Source organism: Esox lucius, chromosome 6, assembly GCF_011004845.1.
Source record: "Esox lucius isolate fEsoLuc1 chromosome 6, fEsoLuc1.pri, whole genome shotgun sequence".
In the NCBI taxonomy this organism is placed as follows: Eukaryota; Metazoa; Chordata; class Actinopteri; order Esociformes; family Esocidae; genus Esox; species Esox lucius.
Genome location: NC_047574.1, coordinates 11,042,004 through 11,062,738, shown reverse-complemented (window position 1 = coordinate 11,062,738; position 20,735 = coordinate 11,042,004). Strand labels below are relative to the sequence as shown.

Here is a 20,735-nt window from a genome sequence, read left to right as displayed (position 1 = left end):
GGATAGCGGGGACGAATGGATGGGAGATCGTTAGAGATGCTAAGAGATAGATTAGACAGAGGTTGAAGTAGATAGGGAGACATAGGTTGAAGTAGATAGGGAGACAGAGGTTTAAGTAGATAGGGAGACAGAGGTTAAAGTAGATAGGAAGACAGAGGTTAAAGTAGATAGGGAGACAGAGGTTAAAGTAGATAGGGAGACAGAGGTTAAAGTAGATAGGGAGACAGAGGTTAAAGTAGATAGGAAGACAGAGGTTAAAGTAGATAGGGAGACAGAGGTTAAAGTAGATAGGGAGACAGAGGTTGAAGTAGATAGGGAGACAGAGGTTGAAATAGAGATTGAGAGAGAGAGGTTAAAAGGGAGTTAGGTTGAGAAGAAAGAGCCAGGAAGAGAGACAGAGAAACAGGTTAAGAGACAGTGTGTGAATCAAGATTGAGAGGAGACAGAAAAAGAAAAGTGGGAGAACATTTTTGTAAAGTACGAGGGAAAAATATGCTGAGGGAGTTGAAATGAAGGGAAACAAAAAGAGAAGTTTCATCTTACCTCAGATGAACTTTTTCCATTGTGTTTACTGAAGGACAACATGGAATCTAGCTAAACAACTAATGCCTAAGGTTATTCCCATGCAAAAAGTATAGCTAGGACACACACTCCCACACTTGTTTTACACACAACATAAACAAGAGCTTGTCACAATAAATCAATCCTTTAAGTAATAACACTTTATTTATCTTCCAATGACTGTTCAAACTGTTTCCTTATAGACTCACATCAATGATAATAATCTTTGTGAAAAAATGTTAAATACATAACTCTTAGATTGCTAAATATGTAAATATGATTCTGTAAATACGTAAACAGTCCTAAGTTATAAGATCCTGCAGTTATTGTTGCAGCAGAAGTGAGTCTGATTAACTCTTTGGAGATCCCTATAATGAAGACAATTTCATGCAGTGGAGAAAGTCTTTCAGCAATCAGGCTAAAAATCTTAGCCCTGCTAAAATTCTTCACATCAAAACCTTTTATAACAGTAAAGAAAAACATGAAGTTCTTAGGTATTCCCTCCCTGCTCCAGTTCATGTTCTTCTTTCTGGTACCTAAGCAACACAAAGCACAGTACCTGACTACTTTGCTCAACACAATGATACACTGTTGCCTTTCCAACAGTAAGACAACGACACGTTGTGGAAGCAGAAACATGACGGGAACTCAGCATCACAAAACATCTGGGCCGTGTCCATTAGGGCAAGAAACACAAAATGTTGCTAAATGTTTAGCAGTGGAAAATGTACATTTGCATTTTTGACTGGACTAGTAAAAGTAGTTATTTGTCCACTTTCTCCTGTTTTGTGGCTAATGAACATGACCCTCCTTTTACGAAAACTGGATTATCTCTCACTTTCACAAGATTATTAATCAGAACATATATCAGAACATACCGTTTTTACACAAAAACATACTTAAAAGTCATTTCTACATATAAATCTTTACTTGGGCATCATCACTTTTTGATAGTTTTTGATTTGCCATCTTAGTAAGAACTCTTGTTCAGTCTTCTGTCCATCCCTACCAGTTTAATACTATGACTGCATATCCTTGTCATTCATTATACAGTTTAAGTCCCCTGTCTGTATTGTAAGTATGCTACATTACCACTGCTGGTTCAATAAACATGCTACACCAACTATCACATTTTGTTAGTCAATACAGTATCTATCTATCTATCTATCTATCTATCTATCTATCTATCTATCTATCTATCTATCTATCTATCTATCTATCTATATCTATATATATCTAAATATATATATATATATATCTATATATATCTATATATATATATATATATATATATATATATATATATATATATATATATATATATATATATATATATGCATATATTCTCTTTTATATAGCACCAATCAAAGGTTTGGACACACCTACTCATTCAAGTACATTTATTAAGTTTTACTATTTCCTACAGTACATGGTAGCAAAAGAATGAATACATCAGAACTATGAACTATGATTTGTTTAACACTTTTCTAGGTTACTCCATGATTCCATGATGTGTTACTCCATGATGTGTTATTTCATAGTGATGTCTCCACTATAATTCTACAATGTGGAAACTAGTAAAACTAAAGATGAATATATGAATGAGTTAGTACAAACATTTGACTGGTACTGTATATATATATTTGGCACCTTTCACTTCTATCCTGAGTATCATTTATTCATCATCATCATCATCTTTTGCATCATCATCACAGCGTTACAGCATAACAACAATTGAGTACTCAACTCAATCACCAGACTTTAAATACATCTCGATTTTACAGAGGATATAGCCATGGTAGAAAAAAACTATGTCATTATCATTGAAATTGATGGGCAAAATGCAGTTGAATTGAGGTCTGAAAGCACCATAGTATATTGTTGACTTATTTATTTCCACCATGGCCAGAGGGAAGCAACTGCATCTACATGTAGAAAAGTTCAAAGACTATTTACAAGTCCACTCAGACACATGTCCATAGAGCTCACAGGTTGGCTCAATGGCAGTCTAATGACTTTCTATTGATCAGTCAGCCCCAGGTTGGTTTACCAATCCACAGAGATGAAACATGAAGGCATCGAAAGTACAGGAGGCTTATCAGAGAACAGAATCAGACGGTATCAAAGCAAAGGAAGCCGCACTACAAGCCTGGCCAAGCTGATCTGAGTTAATACTTGGAAGGTGTGCTCTAGCTGGGTCGTACATATGAGGCCTAAGAAGCATGTCTGCTCATTAGCGGGATTTTGAAGGTGGCTCTTAAAAACCAATCTGGAATTTGAATACTCATCGTCAATCCTAACCATAACCATCAACGGTACATCTCAAAATTGCCCTGAGATTATGGGCAACATTGGAAGCACCTCCTCAGGTCAAACACTAGAGGGTGGTAACTGTGTGTCACGTATGAAGAGACAAACAGAACGGCAGTGGAAACGGGGGATGGCAAAGCCAGACAGAGAACGAAACAACTTGCTTCTTGATGGTGACATCTTTTCTGGGAAATGTGAATATGTGAATGGGATTACCAATCCTGAGATTATTACTCCTGCATTACTCTAATCTACAACTATAGATTACTGTTGCTATTACTGCATTACTATAATCTCTAACTACAGAGCGCTGTTGCCATTCATGCAATGTGAGTATGCGTGTGTGTTAGACAGGAAGATAGAGAGAAAGACAGAGAGAGCAGAGAGCGAGTGAGGGTGAGGACAGCTACATTATGCCCAGGCTCAATGGACTCAGCCACTTGCTTTGAAGTCTCATTGTGTGGTTTGATAACACAGTAGTTAAACCCATGGAGATATGCCTTTATGTTCTTTAATCAGTATCTATGGTTCACTGTGATAGCCAAGTACCCACAGAGGAAATCCCAGTCAGACCCAGCTGGCATAGAGATTTGTAATCACTTTAAACCTATTCAAATGATCTTTCTCGGTCCCAAGCAGAGGCAGTCAGTTATGTCCATGTGTGAAGAGTGTGTGTGTCTGTGTGTGTGTGAGTGTGTGTGCATGTGTGTGTGTATTCTGTGTTTGTGTGTTGTGTGTCTGTATGTACCACAGTGGGGTTGGCCATTAACACCCAGGGGTTCCTATACAGAAAGACCAGAGAACAGCCATTATACAGATGTAGTGTTAAAACCACATTGAGTCAATCCTCTGGAAACCACATCTGTCTAAATAAACCAAATAAACGTTGTACAGGCCTCATTTGGAGAAATGAACAATCTGCAATTAGCCTGACTGTTTAGCAGTTGTACAGGCCAGGGAAGGGGATAGCATGGCCTGAAAGGGCTGGAGGTTTGCTTGTGAGTCCAATGAGCTGAAACCACAGAGAACACTGCCTGGCTGTCTGTGTGGGGTAGGGAGAGAATAAGAGAGAGGGAGAAGGAGAAAGGAAAGAGGAAAGAGAACAAAAGTATGTGCCTGACAGCCTGTGTGTGTGTGTGTGTGTGTGTGTGTGTATATGTGTGTGTGAGAGAGACCTGAGACCACCTGGTCCGGCTGGATTTTGGGCTGCCAGGACATTGTGTGTAGGAACGCAAGGCCAGTGGCCACAGGTGTGTGTGGTTGAGATTGAGCGTTTGCACATGTCCCTGTGTGTGTGTGTGTGTGTGTGTGTGTGTGTGGGGGGCGATGTGGATCACCAGTACCCAAAGCTCTGAATGACGATGGATAAATAATCCAAGGTGTTTCAATGGTCAGCGTTTGAAGTCCTGGCCAGGTACATGTGAAAGAAACTAGCCAGTCATACCATAAACACGATTGCACACACAACCACACACACACAGTGATGAAGCAGGAAGTGCAAACAGAACAGGACATGTCGGTACTGACTCATTTTCGCAATGCTTAAAAGAAAATCCAGAACATTGCTGGTAAGTGTGGATTCGTCAGCATAAAAAAAAAAATAAGACAGCTACACTATTGCTGCTCCAAAACAACCCACTCTACTGACAAAAGTTGGTCTTCCCTGGTCAGGTTTGAATGTCAGCTTATGCAGTAGGAGCCAATTCAAATGACATTGATTTATTGTCTATGGAATAATGCTCCTGTTTAAACTCATGGAATGCTGACAAAGAAGAATGCTAATGTGTAAATGAGTAGACGGTTGGGAAAGTGGTCTGAAATGTGCGTCCCAATTGCACACTGTGAGCGCACTGACACTCGTGGGGTTATTTTATCAAAAAAAATTTAAACACACCAAGGAGCGTTTGTCTCTGCTTAAATGCTACATATATCATTACACATGTCAGCTCATGGCCTTACAGTGCTTCGGCTGCCTCTGTTGACCGTAGCCTGAAGATCCTGACCCCCCCCCCCCATCCCCCCCACTGTCTCTGGCTCAGAACTACTGTACAGACAGTAAATACAATCAATATCTGCTTCCCGTATCATATGTACTTCCACGCTAAGAACCGGGAGAAAGTGCATTGATGACGTACGCTCAGAAGCGCGTGCTCTCATGTTTCAGCATGCGGACGTTGATGAGGGATCCGCTGGCTCTGTGGTGGTGGGGGTGGTGGTGGACGTACCCCCGGGGCTGATCCTCCAGTCACCGCTGGGCGCTGCCCCCAGACGTCGCGCTGCTGCTGAGGCTGGAGCCACTGGAGCCGCGGTCCTCGAACACGCTCACCTCCATCTGGAGCACAGTACTCAAGGAGCCTAGGACCTCCAGGGAGATGATACTGGCAGTACGCGCACACGCAAGGGCCGCGTAGGGATCCGACCAATCAAAACGTTACCATTATCCCTACAGAATAGCTCCATAGACGCCTAAACCCAATGCCAAGAAAACAATCCTTCGCTTCCTATAGTAGAGATTTAACATGGTTCTGAGACTACAGTAGGAAGAAAAACGTCTGTCAATAGAGCAGAGGGGTAACCATCGTACAACTGAAAAGGATACGACTCTCATGCCCCTCTCTATCGGATCTGTTAGAAGTAGACCTCTGGGGGCATAAATCTTCTCATTCTGTTCCTGAATGTATCCTGAGATCTTCTTCAATACCTGTGGGAGGCAGGGGGAAAGAGGGGGCGGAGGAGAGAGAAGGGAGAGGACAAATCCATGTGTATGAATGAGAGGCCCTCGTACATACTCATACTCAATCAACACACTCTTTATGGACATGCATAGTCTCACAACCTCTCACCCATCAACACAGACGCACGCACGCACGCACGCACGCACACAGTCTACGCTGCAGTCCTATTCTAATCATGAAGATTCAGGTGGTAAACAAAATGTTCAAAAGAAACCTACCCTTAGAGGTTCGAAAATGTTCTGGTGATAGGGGAGGCCACAGAAAGCCTCCACAATCACCAGTCACCCAGGTGTTCATGAACACCTCTTGAATTCATTTAGCAGTGTGTAGGGGGCGCTGTCATCCAGGAGTATTGGAACACCATGGGGGAGCAGTGTCAGCACCACAGGGCGAACCTGGTTGCCCATGTCATCCCCTACCATGTCAAACGGTTTGCAGCAGACCTCGTGGGCCGGAGGTATCCTTTGGTTTCTCCGAACATAAGTCGTCCCAGGCGTAGGGTGAAAGGTCACACATCCGACCATACTACTTGTTTCCAATGCTCAGGGGTCCTGGGTTTTGTGCTCCTTACGCAATATTTGTGCTTTGGTGGTTGGATACAAGCGGTTTCCGAATGGCAGCCCTGCCATAAATTCCAGCTTTGTGAGCTCACAACGTAGCTTTTGTTGAGACGGGGTCACAGAGGTGCTGATTCATTCTGTGGTCATTGTTGTGACTGTGCTTTTGGGGCGTTAACCAACCACCCTGTTAGGAGTCCGTCTATCCCTTCTGGTCAGCGTTGATGTGCGACCACACGTTGATGTGCGACCACACTTTGAAGTGCGACCACATTTTGATGTGCAACCACACTTTGCCGATTATATTTGTCCATGTCCAGAATATGCTGTCGTGATATCTGTCGTCCTTGACACACTGAACTATTTACCAGTTTATGTGACTGATGCACCTGCAATTTGGCATATTTGGAACTCTATTACAGTAGCTGTCGCATTCTGCTTTGAAAATTGAAATATCCTAACTGTCAGACCCCTTTTGTAGCTCACACATACTGAAGGTACTGCTAATTGCCAATCAGCCTAATTTGACCTCTGCAGCTGTGCTTGTAATTGTCATCTGTTTACTTCAATTTCACAGTTCTTTTCTATAAGCTGTTTCTGTTATTTTGTCCACACCCTATTGGTGCTTAACCCAAGTCACCCCATTTAGTTACAGTACATTTCTATCCAGTTCACTTTATTAGATTTATAATTTTTCAATTTTTGCACAGTGCTACTTGGTAGGCTCAGATTTCCATTTGAATTATCGTCTATCAGGAGTGTTTCATTGTCCATTCAGAATGTTTGTATGGCAGACTTTCTCCTGTTTTATGTTACAAGATAAAGTTACTTCATTAAATCTTCTGGATTATTGGGGATTTGATACCCAATCCTTGCCTTGTGTAGTTATGGTGATCTCAGTGACCTACTTCATTCTAACATATGCTTCCAGAAAGTGAGGAGCAATGAATTAGATCATTGATGACACAAAAGTGTTTTACTATTTCAATTTGTAAACGTTTCCCTCTATTTGATTTAATTACGTTTACAAGCTTTGGTTTGTAATTTGGAAGCTTTCTTTGGTGATCGTTGTGATTGCAGATTTCTGGGGTAATTCCATTGTTTGGTAGAGTGTCAGGGTGGTTTGCAGACACTCCAAAGCGTTGGAGGGACAGAGTGTTTACATTATGTTGGCACTGAGTGTTCTCTTGAGTGCTTAAGACAAGTGAGCATTGCATCAACACTGTTACCTTCGAACCAGAACTGGCCTTAAACTTTACAGAAACACAGACACACTTAAGCACGCACACACACACAGACAAACACACACACACACTCACCCACACACAGGCACGCATGCATACACACACACACACTCACACACAGAGACAAAGACACACATGTAGTCTTCCTGGGTGGGTATAAGTTATCAGTTTCATCTGTCATTTACTAACGTCTTATTCATTCAAGAATAAATAAACTTCTTACAAACAACTTCTTACATAGGCGATCATGATCTCTAGAGCTCCCCATTTCGCAGATCTTGTATTTAGAAGATATTATCTTGCAAGGCATGAAAGGAGAGCAGAGAGGACCCTTCTGTTCGGCTCAAACCTGAATGACAATGTGTCTTGGTTTCCTTCAGACATTTGTACTTTTATCCGCAAAAATGCGTACCAAAACAACCGACAACTTTGATGTAGATTAATAATATGGCTGAATTTCAAACGGTATTATTGTCTCACCGAAAAAAAAGATGTCCACAGGAATATACAATACATGATAGGATGTAGACTTTTAGTACACTGAAAATATACACCTAATATCACGCCCTGTCACCTGTCAGTTCTCATCCTCACTCCCAGGTGTTCCTGGTGTATTTAACCTGTGCCCTGGGTTTGTTCTGTGCCAGTTTGTCTTGTGTTCCCATGCAAAGTGTTCCCGTGTCTATCACCCGTGTGTCTCCTAGCTTGCTTCGCTCGTCTACCTGCGCTGACCTCCTGCCTGCCCCGACTTCGTTCCTGTCTGCAGTCTACCTGCCTGATTCACCCATACATCTGGTACCGACCAACTGCCAGTCCCCGACCAAGTCTGTACTTTATTACTCCCGATCCGTGTACCAAATCTTTGCCTGCCTCCGACCCGCTCCTGTCTATCCCTATCCCTGAACTTGTTGGATGGATACAAGACAGAGTCTGTGTCTGTTTTTGGTTTTACTTGTTTCAGATGCATAAAATAAACTCAATATTTCAAGTAGACTAAAATTCTACATGCTATCATGCATTATATTGTATATATCTGTTAAGTATAGTTGCTACTATTTAAATAGCCGTAAATACCATTTTAATATTGTACTAAAACATCTGAAGTGATAGTAGATATTACACTTAAGTGAACAACATTTTTTGCTTGGGTTTTCTTTTGCCTTTGGTTGAGTGTTAGTTTGTGTGCCTGCATGTCTTTGTGTGTGTGTGTGTGTGTGTGTGTATGTGTTTGTGTGTGTGTGGCCAGCTGATAAAAGGCCACACAACGGTAAACATATCTGGAGGAGTACCTACAGTCTGGAATAACATCTCTGTCTCAAAGCACGCACTGCTCAAAGCATGTCAGAACAACTTCTAAAATACCCTGACCAAGACATCATTCTGCTGAAACAATTTATTTCCCTGCTTTAAATGACCAGTGTGGGTATGTTCATTTTTTACTAACCCAGTGGGGACATTATAAAGATTGTCAATCCCCAATAGGTAAAATGCTTAGAGGTTAGGTTTAGGAGTTTTGGCTAGTATTAGTATAAATTCAATAAATTCACATTTTAACACTTACATTAACCCCTAAAACCCCATTATAACCCTAATCCTAACCTTCAACCCAAGTCTATAAAAAGCAATTATTGGCAGCTGACGATACCTGATGATTCTGGCTGGCACTCCTGACTGTCCCTGTCCATGTCCATCTGGTCATGCAGCTGACTTTAGACTGTGTTTTATACACTCTGAACACTGCCCACATGCATTTATTAATTATTACAAATTGTATTCTTAAAATTTGAACCCAGCAAAGCCAGAAGAGGCCAGCCCTCAGAGCCTAGTTCCTCTCTAGGTTGCTTCTCAAGTTTCAACCCTTTTAGGGACTTTTTCCTAGATCCAGTGTACCAACCCTGTTGTTGCTTGCTCTCTTTGCCCCTGGATTGCTATACTAGTAAGGAAATCTGGACACCCCGAACCCAGAGGTGTCCTATTGCTATTATAAACTAGTTACTGCAAAATTAAAACAGCAAAATATTCCTCAAAGACAAAATCTTTTAGCCATGGAGTATTTAGGGTTCAAACCTGGTTTATGATGCCCTGCTGAGCATGATTAAACGAAAATAAATGGTTGAATTAAGGTCTGCAGAAGCATGGTACATTAGCATTGTAAATGTCTACAGGAGCATGGAAGACAAGCAATCGCTAAAATCTGCCTTTATGACTGATGTTACTTTAACACGGGATGTTAACAATAACATGCTATGCTAAGATGGCTTGCTAACATAACATCAAACAAAAGCAGCTGAATAAGCGGCACTACGCTTAAGCCAACATGACGTGTCTTGGCATGAGAACTGACCCGAGAACAAACCAAGATATTCTACTCATCTCTCTCAGAAGAGAGTTTGGCTCGTGAAGGAGTGGAGGCAGATGGTGAAATGTGTGTGTTTGGTGGTACCTTCTCATAGTGCGTCTCCATACAGAGGAAGATGATATAGGCTGTGGCGCAAGCCAGACAGCCCTCCATGTAGGACTGGCCTCCCATCTTCTCTGCCTCTGCATAGTAGGTGTTCAACGTCTTTACCGTGTCCTCCAATAGGGTCCGCTCGATCTAAACACACCCACCGTATGTATACCAGCGTGAGGCTTTTAGCTAAACTGCGCCATGCTACACAAGCTGTTCTTCCACCAGCATGCAGAAACCCCCCCCACCCCCCTCACCCCCACCCACACACACACACCTGCAGATACACACCACCCCCCACGAGGCACATTCTGTTCTCCCAAAATACCCTGGTTTAGAGCCGATTTAGAGCCTCCTGCATCACTTGTGGCATTCAAGTATGGACTAAAGAACTTTGAAAGGTTCCAATTCTAGAAATGTGAGACGAAAGGGAAGAGACAAAGACCACTAGCAATGTGTTATATATCTAAATGTTTCTTTTCAAAGCAACATCTTACAGTGCCAAATATACCCATCCTGACTGACAGTTGTATTGTTTCTGCTCTAAAAGCCGTGTTTTAATACATTGGCTGAACCTCAAACTGAACAATTCGAGCACTCGATCACTCCTTTACTCGATATGCTAGGATTTTGCAGAGGAGCTCCCAACACAACGCCCTCTGTTGCGCTATGCCAGAGTTTCCGTTGGTAAGCGTCCACCATGGAGCTGAAACCTAGCGCCCCCTAGCGGGGAATGTTTCTGTTGTTTTCACAGTGAAAAGGACAAGGCGTGGTGAAATCTGTGGTGCTGTAGTCACACATTCCTACATCTAGCAAAGGAGTTTAATTCTTGAAGGGGGATAATGTTTGTGAGAGCAGTACTTGGTGGACTGCTGTGTGAGTACTGTCTAGTCCATCGGTAGTATGTGTATACGTGACTGGACCATCGGTACCAACCGTTCTGAATCATTAATTAGTCCAAGGTGTTTCAGGGCTCCGCATTTGAAATCCCTGACAGAACTGCATGAATACAGTCTATAAAAGCTTTTACTTTCTGGTCTCTTTGTCTCCAACGGCAACCAGCTCCCCCTTTCTCTTTAGAATGGTCCGCTTATATTTCTGCTACACCCTGCACCTCTCTCCTTCTCCATTATCTCATTTTTGTCCTCTCCCTCCGTCTCTTCCCTGTTCCCTCTCTCTGTTCCCTCTCTCTCTGTACTGGGTTGTTGACCTGATCTGGCCTATCACTGTACCTATGGCTTGGCTCAGTGCTTCCTGTCTGTGTGTGTGTGTGGTGTTTGTGTGGGCCAGGGAGTATGCGTTTGTGTGTACTACTATGCTAGTTATGTCCAGATGTCTTCACAAGTTTAGTAAACATGGCAAATCATGACTAGTGATACATCCCTAGGACATCACAACTATCTAAAAACAAGTGTGTGTATGTGTGTGTGTGTGTGTGTGTGCTCACCCTGCTATCCAGCTCAGAGGGGAACTTGGTCTGGAAGCGACAGACGGTTCCTTCACTGTAGTCTCTCTGGATAAACACTTTGGTGGCCAGGGATGCACTGTGCCTCAACTCCTGGAGGTTATGAAACTATGGAGGGAGAGAGACATTGCGAAAAGACATGAGAACGGGGAATTGGGGGGGGGGGGGCATCAGGAGTAAGAGAATGAATCAGGAGAGAGAAGAAGAGAAGGTAGAAGTACAGGACCTCAGGGTTTTATACAATAAGATTAAAGGAAACCTCATCCTCTTCCACCTCTGTTTCTCCACTAGTGTTCCACCCCCCCCATCTGTTCCTCCAATATTCCAACATCATTTTTTCTTTATTCCTCCTCCTCCTTCATTCTCTAGAAAAACATGTATTAATCCATTCCACCTTTATTCCTCCCCTTATTCCACCTTTAGTTTTTCTCTATTTCTCTAATCCTCTATTCCACATCTGTCTTAATTTCCATCCCCTCTGTTCATTCCTTCCTCCTCCTCACCTCCAGCCCAGGGGGCTTTTATAAACAACACATTTCTATTATTAGAATGAATCAGCTGAAGTTTGTACACTCCCTTATCTGGTAAAGACTGGCCTAGTGTAGACCCTGCCTCATTACCGGTCATTTAGCTGTGTTTGTGTGTATGTCTGTGTGTTCATGATGATCCCACAAAGCAACGATTAAGGCCTGTTCTGATTACAGTCATGCATATTACAACACACACACACACACACATTTACATCGACACACAAACGCACACAGAGACCAACACAGAGACAGACACAAACACATACACACCAGTAAAGATGTACACACACCTTTATCAAAAAAACATTTTGGTACAATCAATGATTTACACCATTATCCTGGTTACAGATAAGAAGCAGTGCCCAAAACCGTGTTAAGATGTTATTAAAAGTGTTGTAATTAATCTGTCCTATACTGTAGCTAGGGGAAGCATGCGTCTAATTACAGAGATGGAGATGGAGAGATAGCAATAGAATGAGAGAGAGAGAGCGATAGACAGTGGAAAAAGCAAGACAGAGCATGCAGAGAGAGAAAGAGCATCTGGGGCTAGCAAGCAAGTACCCTCTTAGACAACTTGTCATAATGTCTAGGTTATCTCTGTTGGCACTGAACCATCGACTTTGCTATAGACAGTACCTTACAACTGAATTAATCAATACAACCTCTAATATAGTATTATACACTGCGAATTTTGCAGGTTGTCCCACTTACATAGCATGTAGAAGTCTGTCATTTTTATCATAGGTACTCTTCAACTGTGAGTGACGGAATCTAAAACAAAAAACCAGAAAATCACATTGTATGATTTTTAAGTAATTCATTTGCATTTTAATGCATGACATAAGTATTTGATACATCAGAAAAACAGAACTTAATATTTAGTACAGAAACCTTTGTTTGCAATTACAGAGATGATACGTTTCCTGTAGTTCTTGACCAGGTTTGCACACACTGCAGCAGGGATTTTGGCCCACTCCTCCATACAGACCTTCTCCAGATCCTCCAGGTTTCGGGGCTGTCGCTGGGCAATACAGACTTTCAGCTCCCAAAAATGTTCTATTGGGTTCAGGTCTGGAGACTGGCTAGGCCACTCCAGGACTTTGAGATGCTTCTTACGGAGCCACTCCTTGGTTGCCCTGGCTGTGTGTTTTGGGTCATTGTCATGCTGGAAGACCTAGCCACGACCCATCTTCAATGCTCTCACTGAGGGAAGGAGTTTGTTGGCCAAAATCTCATGATACATGGCCCCATCCATCCTCCCCTCAATACGGTGCAGTCGTCCTGACCTCTTTGCAGAAAAGCATCCCTAAAGAATGATGTTTCCACCTCCATGCTTCACGGTTGGGATGGTGTTCTTGGGGTTGTACTCATCCTTCTTCTTCCTCCAAACACAGCGAGTGGAGTTTAGACCAAAAAGCTCTATTTTTGTCTCATCAGACCACATGACCTTCTCCCATTCCTTCTCTGGATCATCCAGATGGTCATTGGCAAACTTCAGACGGGCCTGGACATGCGCTGGCTAGAGCAGGGGGACCTTGCATGTGCTGCAGGATTTTAATCCATCATGGCGTAGTGTGTTCCTAATGGTTTTCTTTGAGACTGTGGTCCCAGCTCTTTTCAGGTCATTGACCAGGTCCTGCCGTGTAGTTCTGGGCTGATCCCTCACCTTCCTCATGATCATTGATGCCCCACGAGGTGAGATATTTCATGGAGCCCCAGACTGAGGGAGATTGACCGTCATCTTGAACTTCTTCCATTTTCTAATAATTGCGCCAACAGTTGTTGCCTTCTAACTCAGGTAATGAGTGGAGAACAGGAGGGCTTCCTAAAGAAAACTAACAAGTCTGTGAGAGACGGAATTCTTACTGGTTGGTAGGTGCTCAAATACTTATGTCATGCAATAAAATGCAAATTAATTATTTAAAAATCATACAATGTGGTTTTCTGGATTATTGTTTTAGATTCCGTCTCTCACAGTTGAAGTGTACCTATGATAAAAATGAAAGATGCTTTGTAAGTAGGAAAACCTGCAAAATCGGCAGTGTATCAAATACTTGTTCTCCCCACTGTAGTTCAAAGTGTTAACCCATTGCTGAGGCACCTGGGTGACTGTGGTTCATAACCCAGCTTTTCACATTGATTGGAGAACACGCCAGTATGAACACCCAACTAAGTAGGTTTAGCCTATTTCTAAACTACTGACCATACAGACACACACACGAACACACAAACAAGCAAACAGAGACTCTTTGCTCAGCCAACTGTGTAGGGAAAAGCTGCATTTGTGCAACCATAAGCAGCCCACTAATCATGGAGTCACACACACAGTAGAAGCCTCTAAGGCCACTACTCATAACTATATGATCTCTGCATTCTGCATTATTTCTTGTCTAAATGCCAGAGGGACAGCGAGAGGAGAGGGGGCTGAGAGAAGAGGGGATGAGAGAGGGATGAGAGGAGAGAGATGACTGCGAGGGGCCTGGAAGAGTCAAAAAGGAGAGGGGACGAGAGGACCGGGGGGGATGACACAGAGAGGATTAGACGAGAGAAGGATGAGACAGATGAGACATGAGAGAGAAATGAAGGCGAGGGGCATGAGAGTCAGAGAGGAAAGCGGGATGAGACGAGAGAGGGATGAGAAGCAAAGGTGCCAAGTTGAGAGAAGAATAAGAGGGAACGAGAAGAGCGACGAGAGAGACAGCGGAGAGAGGGATAAAGGAGAGGGGGTGAGTTGACAGGGGTAACAGAAGACAAGAATGAGAGGGGATGGGAGAAGGGAATGATGAGAGGGACAGGGAAAAGACGGCACAAAAGAGACAGGCTGAGAGGAGAGGAGGATGAAGGAGAGTGGAATGAGAAGAAGAAAGCATGACAGAAGAGAAGGATGAGAGGGACAAAAAGGAAGGGCATGAGAGAAGAGATGGATGAGACGAGAAAAGGATGAGAGGGGTATATTCTCTTTGTGATGATGTGTTAGATACCAGATTTTCTATATCATTAAATGTTATGATGCTTGAAATGTGAACTATTAGGTATTGTCAAGCTGTATAATATTGCTCTACAGTAATTATGCACTTGAAAATAGTCTGTGTAGGGCTCCAACGTCCTGCTTAGAAATAAGATACAGTAAAAACGTAAAATTGTGGTTAATGTTAGAACCCATGTTACTTTTAGGTTTGGGCATTAGGGGTTGGGTTTAGGTGTTAGGTTAGGGTAAGGGTAATGGTGAGGTGTAGGTTTAGATTATGTTTAGGCATTGAGGTTAGGTCATCAATGTTACGTTTAGGGTTAGGTTTAGGTGTTAGGTTAGGGTATGGGTAATGGTGAGGTGTTAGGTTTAGATTATGTTTAGGCATTGAGGTTAGGTCATCAATGTTACGTTTAGGGTTAGGTTTAGGTGTTAGGTTAGGGTAAGGGTAATGGTGAGGTGTTAGGTTTAGATTATGTCATCAATGTTACGTTTAGGGTTAGGTTTAGGTGTTAGGTTAGGGTATGGGTAATGGTGAGGTGTTAGGTTTAGATTATGTCATCAATGTTACATTTAGGGTTAGGTTTAGGTGTTTTTTTTTTTTCTGTTTGCCAGAAGGGTGGAAAAAACAGCGTGTGTCTATGTGAGAGGGAGAAAGAGAAAAACAGAGTTTGTGTGCAAGCGTGTTTGTGTTTCTGTGAGTGTGTGTGTAGGAGTGTAAAACGGCACTGTTTGTTTGACTCCAGTGACTGATAGTTACAAACTACAGCAGCCTGTTCACATAAAATATTTCATGGATAATTGATGCACTTTGGACTTGAGATGTGTCGCAAGTGGGTGTGTGTGTGTGTGTGTTTGTGTGTGTGTACATGTGTGTGTGTGTGCATGGCTGATGGAGTTTGGACAAGACTTCTGGCAGACCACCAGGGAAAATTAGCACAGCTCAACTCGTAGGCCTGGAAATTCAACATATCAACCTGTAAGCTCAGTGCTCAGCTCCACTGCAATAAACAGAGATATAAACAGTCAGCCACCCTCTCCCTTATACATATACAGTAGTACACACTAGGGGAGCACGATATATCGTTTCAGCATCGATATATGGAAATATTTTGGCTACAGACAGGATGATGCTGATCAAAAACAGGTACTTTGCAATTGTGGCCACAAGACCAGGAAACACGACCAATGTGTTCGATCATTTAAGGCGGCACCACAAATCTTTGTATGACGAGTGTAAACCATCTCAATGGCCTCCAAAGCAAAAATCTATTTCGGATGCATTTGCCAGTATTACACCATACGAGAAAGGTTCCAAACGGCAGAGAGAAATCACAGATTCAATAACATTTCACGTCGCCAAAGACATGGTACCAATTAACACGGTTTCCAAAGAGGGTTTAAAAACATGATCCGGTCGCTTGACAAGCGGTATGTAATGCCGTCACGCAACTCTTTTTCTTAAGTTGCCATCCCAGAGCCGTATGAGAAATGCAAGGCACAAGTTGAAAAATAGTTGTCACAAGTGGAATATTATACAGCAACAACAGACTTGTGGTCCAGCCGGACAACAGAGCCCTACATAAGTCTGACCAATTTATTAATGAGGACTTTGCATTTTTCCCAGAGGATCATACAAGTGAGAACATCGCTACAGGGATGAGAGAAGCTTTAGCTGATTGGGGACTAGATGAGAGTCGTCGAGTCTGTATAACAACAGACAATGCCGTGAACATGGTGAAAGCTGCCGCCCTGAACAAGTGGATTGCAGTGCTTTGGCCACAGACCGCATCTTGCAGTTGGTAAGTTATGCCCAAATGCGCATTATATTTTACTACTGTTGCTATTGCTATACTATTACTGTTACATATTATTACCTAGCAACCTGTTCTGAAATATAACAATTTTCTGAAGTTTCATACATTTTAATTGTTGAGGATGGGGCTGGGGAAGAATGAAGGATAAAGACTGTCAGGTTGATAGCCAAAGCTCTTTCTGAATACATCCTGTATTTGTTCATATCGCAATATATATCGCAGATTTTTTTTTTACGCAGTGTCTGTTATTTCCAATATCGTGCAACCCTAGTACACACACACACACACACACACACACACACACATATATACACACTGTACTCAATTAACCACTGAGTATAAGAGAACAGACACATGCACATAAATAAACACACACAGACACACACACGCAGTCTTACAAGACCAGCAGGTATGTGATGTGCTAATTGTAGAGGACAGTCTTGACACCAAGACCTTCATACACGTGTATACCCATTTGTTTATGCAAAACACACACACACACAAACAAACACACTCCCACTAACTTTATTTAAAATCCACAACAAGCATATTACATCGGCAAAAGGGATTTAAGTATTGTTTTTAAATCAAAACAAATCCCATTCTGCTTTATGAGGACAGAGCAGTACCTAGCCAGATGTCTAGCTCAGTTCTCAGGGAGTCTGAAGGCATGTACAGTAAACCTATATATATAAAGTCAGCCAAGTGTTAGAGACACCAAACTACATCTGTATCCCAGGCTCTCAAGGCACGACATAAAACATTTGACACATTTGACACACAAACAAACACATTTGATGAATATCTGTCCCTGTATCCATACACACAATCATAACCTTTAACTAAACCTAATTCCAAAAACCCCATACATGACCTCTAAACATAAGCCAAATGTTAACCCTCACACCAATACTAACTTTTACTCTAAACCTAAGTTGGAAACACTTTTTCTTTGCTTCTGTAGGTGAAGGTTCCCAAAAACCATATGGGTGGGAGTTTACATACTGTGCCAAGATCAAAAGACCTATTAGAAAACCCTTAGCATAAAGATTTTGGAAGACCAGGAGTCTGGGAGGAGTTACAAAAACCATTTCCAAGCAATTCGAAGCGAATGAAAAAACAATCCAGACCTACTGGCAATCTACATAGAATAGGTTGTTCCACTAAATTCAGCCAACAGCTGAAAGAAATACATTCATAGAAATCTCTGCGAACCCAGGGCAACAACAAGGGACCTCTCTTGCCAAAATCAATGTCAAAATGAATGAGTAAACTGTCAGAAAGAGACTGCACAATAAATTCTTCAGGAGAATGTGAGGCCATCAGTCAAAAAGCTGAAGCTGAACTGAACATGGATTTTGTAACATAACTATGATTGAAACCTAAAAATAGAATGGCTGAAAAAAAATAGAAGGATATGAAATTACATAGACAAAGCCCAGATCTCAATCTTCAAAATCCCAGAGACTTGAAGCAGCAGTGAATGGAAAAAAAACTTTAACATAACACAGATAAGTAGTATTGGAAAGAAGTTGGTAAAATGTATTTCCAGTTGAGATAATTCACTGATAGATAGGTACAACAAAGGGCTACATTTAGTTAATTCAGCCACAGGTGGAAACACCACCAACTGAATTTTATTACTCTTAAAATGTTCTTCCGGCACAGCCAGAAGAGGACTGGCCGTGGTTCCTCTCTAGGTTTCCTCCTAAGTTTTGGCCCTTTTAGGGAGTTTTTTCTAGTCACATCAGCACTATTGTTGCTTGCTCCTTGGGGATTCAGGCTGGGTGTTCTGTAAAAGCACTTTGTGACAACTGCTGATGTAAAAAGTATTTTAAAAATAAATTTGATTGATTTTGATTGAACTGAAGCTACGAGTGTATTTCAATGTTCGATCTGTCAGTGTCGTTTGTTAAATTAGATTATATTTACTTGTCAATAGTGTTGAAGTGAAGATTACACATACACATTTCCAGATACGTAAAAATAATAACTTTCCAGTGGGTATAGTTAGTTTTTACATGATATTATATTCTGTATAGTATACACACAAATACAGCACTCAACTAACCAGCAGACTAGGCCAGAGAGTGAGATTCCCTCCATTGGACTATAGACTAGACAGAGTGGAGACCTCTCAGATCTCCAGTCCATAGCATCAGGCAGTGACAGTGGTGTTGTCTGCAGTGTGTATTAGGTAATCACTCAACTCGCAGCCTTGACGTTGCCATAGTCACAACCTCTTGAAAACGGGGAAACAGCACTGTAAAACTCCTTAACTCTTCCACATTTACTAGATTGATTGAACACAGTGCAGTTGAGAACCTCCCGGAAACGTGTCATCGTCCTCAGGACCATGTTATGGAGGTTCTAGTTCCAGGACATCAACAACTGAGCCACAGATACACACTGACAGGTAACAGGCGATGTGTACAGAGCACTGGACAGTGTTTTACTTCCTAAAGCAATAGTACAGTGACAATCGTACAGTCACCCTATTAACCAGTGACTTTGCCACAGGCGTAGGCCACCAGAACAGGGCCCTGCCAGCCTCAACACAGCTAGGCATTACAACCTGCTAGAAATCACACACATCGCTCACTGATGTGTCCTCTGCATAACAGCATCAACAGCTAACACACACACACACACACACACACACACAGCAGATGCTAGTAGAAGAACCTGTGTGTGTTTGAGCAAGCATGTGTGTGTTTGTCTTCACTGTTAATGCTGTCATTTAAAGGACACAGCATCCATGTTATATATATATATATATATATATATATATATATATATATATATATATATATATATATATATATACAGACAACCTGGAAATGAGCAATGAAGTCCAATTCAGGAAGCCCACAGTGCAAAGGTCTAGGTATCTCAAATCTTCTTGGTTTTAGGCCAGGTTACTTTTGTCTGGCTACCCAAACACTCTGCGCAGCCACGGACTTACATTTATTTTCTGCAGGGAGCATGGATCTGAACAGACTCCCCTGTCGCAAAAAAGGCCAAACCATCAGATTTGATCCCAGAAACCCTGTTCTAATGCCTGCTATGGAAACAGCATTTTTCTTAAGTCCTGGATGACACATTGTCAATACAGCTCCTGCATTTTCTACCTTTTTTGGAGCCTAGGAAGATTGGCCACTATCTCAGCAGCACGTAATGAGGATCCTTTAAAACAAGTATGCACGCTGGTGTAGCCTACTTCATTGAGGCACCGCAAGGTGACAGCAGGATGAATACTAACGCGCATCTTTAACAGCAGAATCCTATTTGCAATGCGACCAGCTCTACAAAGTAACGTATCGGAATTATTCCCAGAGAATGTGATATAGATGTGAGAAATGAGACAACACAAACACACGCAGAGCTCTGCCGCTGTCTATGGTGCTGATGGTGAAACTGTACAGTGGAGTAACCTCGAGGCTCTGCCCAGATCCAACCGAACACATTGGACTCACGGAAGGGCACACATCTAGATCAAGAGGAAGATTTTTGTTTACCTCCCGCAGTAGCTAAATATGTCATCCACGCCGTAATTTCCTCTCGTTAATTCCGTGACATGCAAAATAACATGCTGTAGGTTCAGTGTATGTGTGTGTGTCTGTGTGTGTGTTTGTGTGTGTGTGAGCTACAGTAACATTATAGTTGGCCAATCAGTAAAATATGAAAATTGGTGCCATCCACGTCCTTTCACTTGCATCGCGTTTTTAGCCGTATTAACGGGCCTCCCTTTCTAAGGAATTAACACATGTCATTCTTTGTTCATTCAAAAAGACGGTCTAGTCTCTAGGCAATCTCTTCTGATTAATCAAAAAACAGCAAGCCTGCATAGCACCATCAAACGAAACAACCAAAACCAAATCATACTCCCCCTGCGGTTTTATTATAATGGATGAATTTCATATTCCACTAAACAAGAAAAATATGTTAAATTAAATGAAATGCTTACCTCAGTCGCCATGTTGCCATGAGACAGTGCAAGATCTGTCCCGTGCTGAAATAGGTTGTGAAATTGCCTGCTCGTGGGACAGCGCAGCTCGAGCTTCGCGGGAGGGCGGGAACGCATTGGTTATTTTGGATC

General features: G+C 42.2%; 1 protein-coding gene across 1 annotated transcript; it reads right to left on the bottom strand.

Moving 5' to 3' along the window:
• Nucleotides 1–1,909: 1,909 nt before the first annotated feature.
• Nucleotides 1,910–20,705, bottom strand: golga7bb (golgin A7 family, member Bb). The gene is made up of 5 exons (XM_013134102.4): nt 20,604–20,705; nt 11,304–11,429; nt 9,851–10,003; nt 5,471–5,572; nt 1,910–5,203 (listed from the first exon to the last, which is right to left on the bottom strand). The coding sequence occupies exons 1-5, from the start codon at nt 20,613–20,615 to the stop codon at nt 5,117–5,119; spliced, it is 480 nt and encodes a 159-aa protein (XP_012989556.1). The 5' UTR covers nt 20,616–20,705; the 3' UTR covers nt 1,910–5,116.
• Nucleotides 20,706–20,735: the final 30 nt, after the last annotated feature.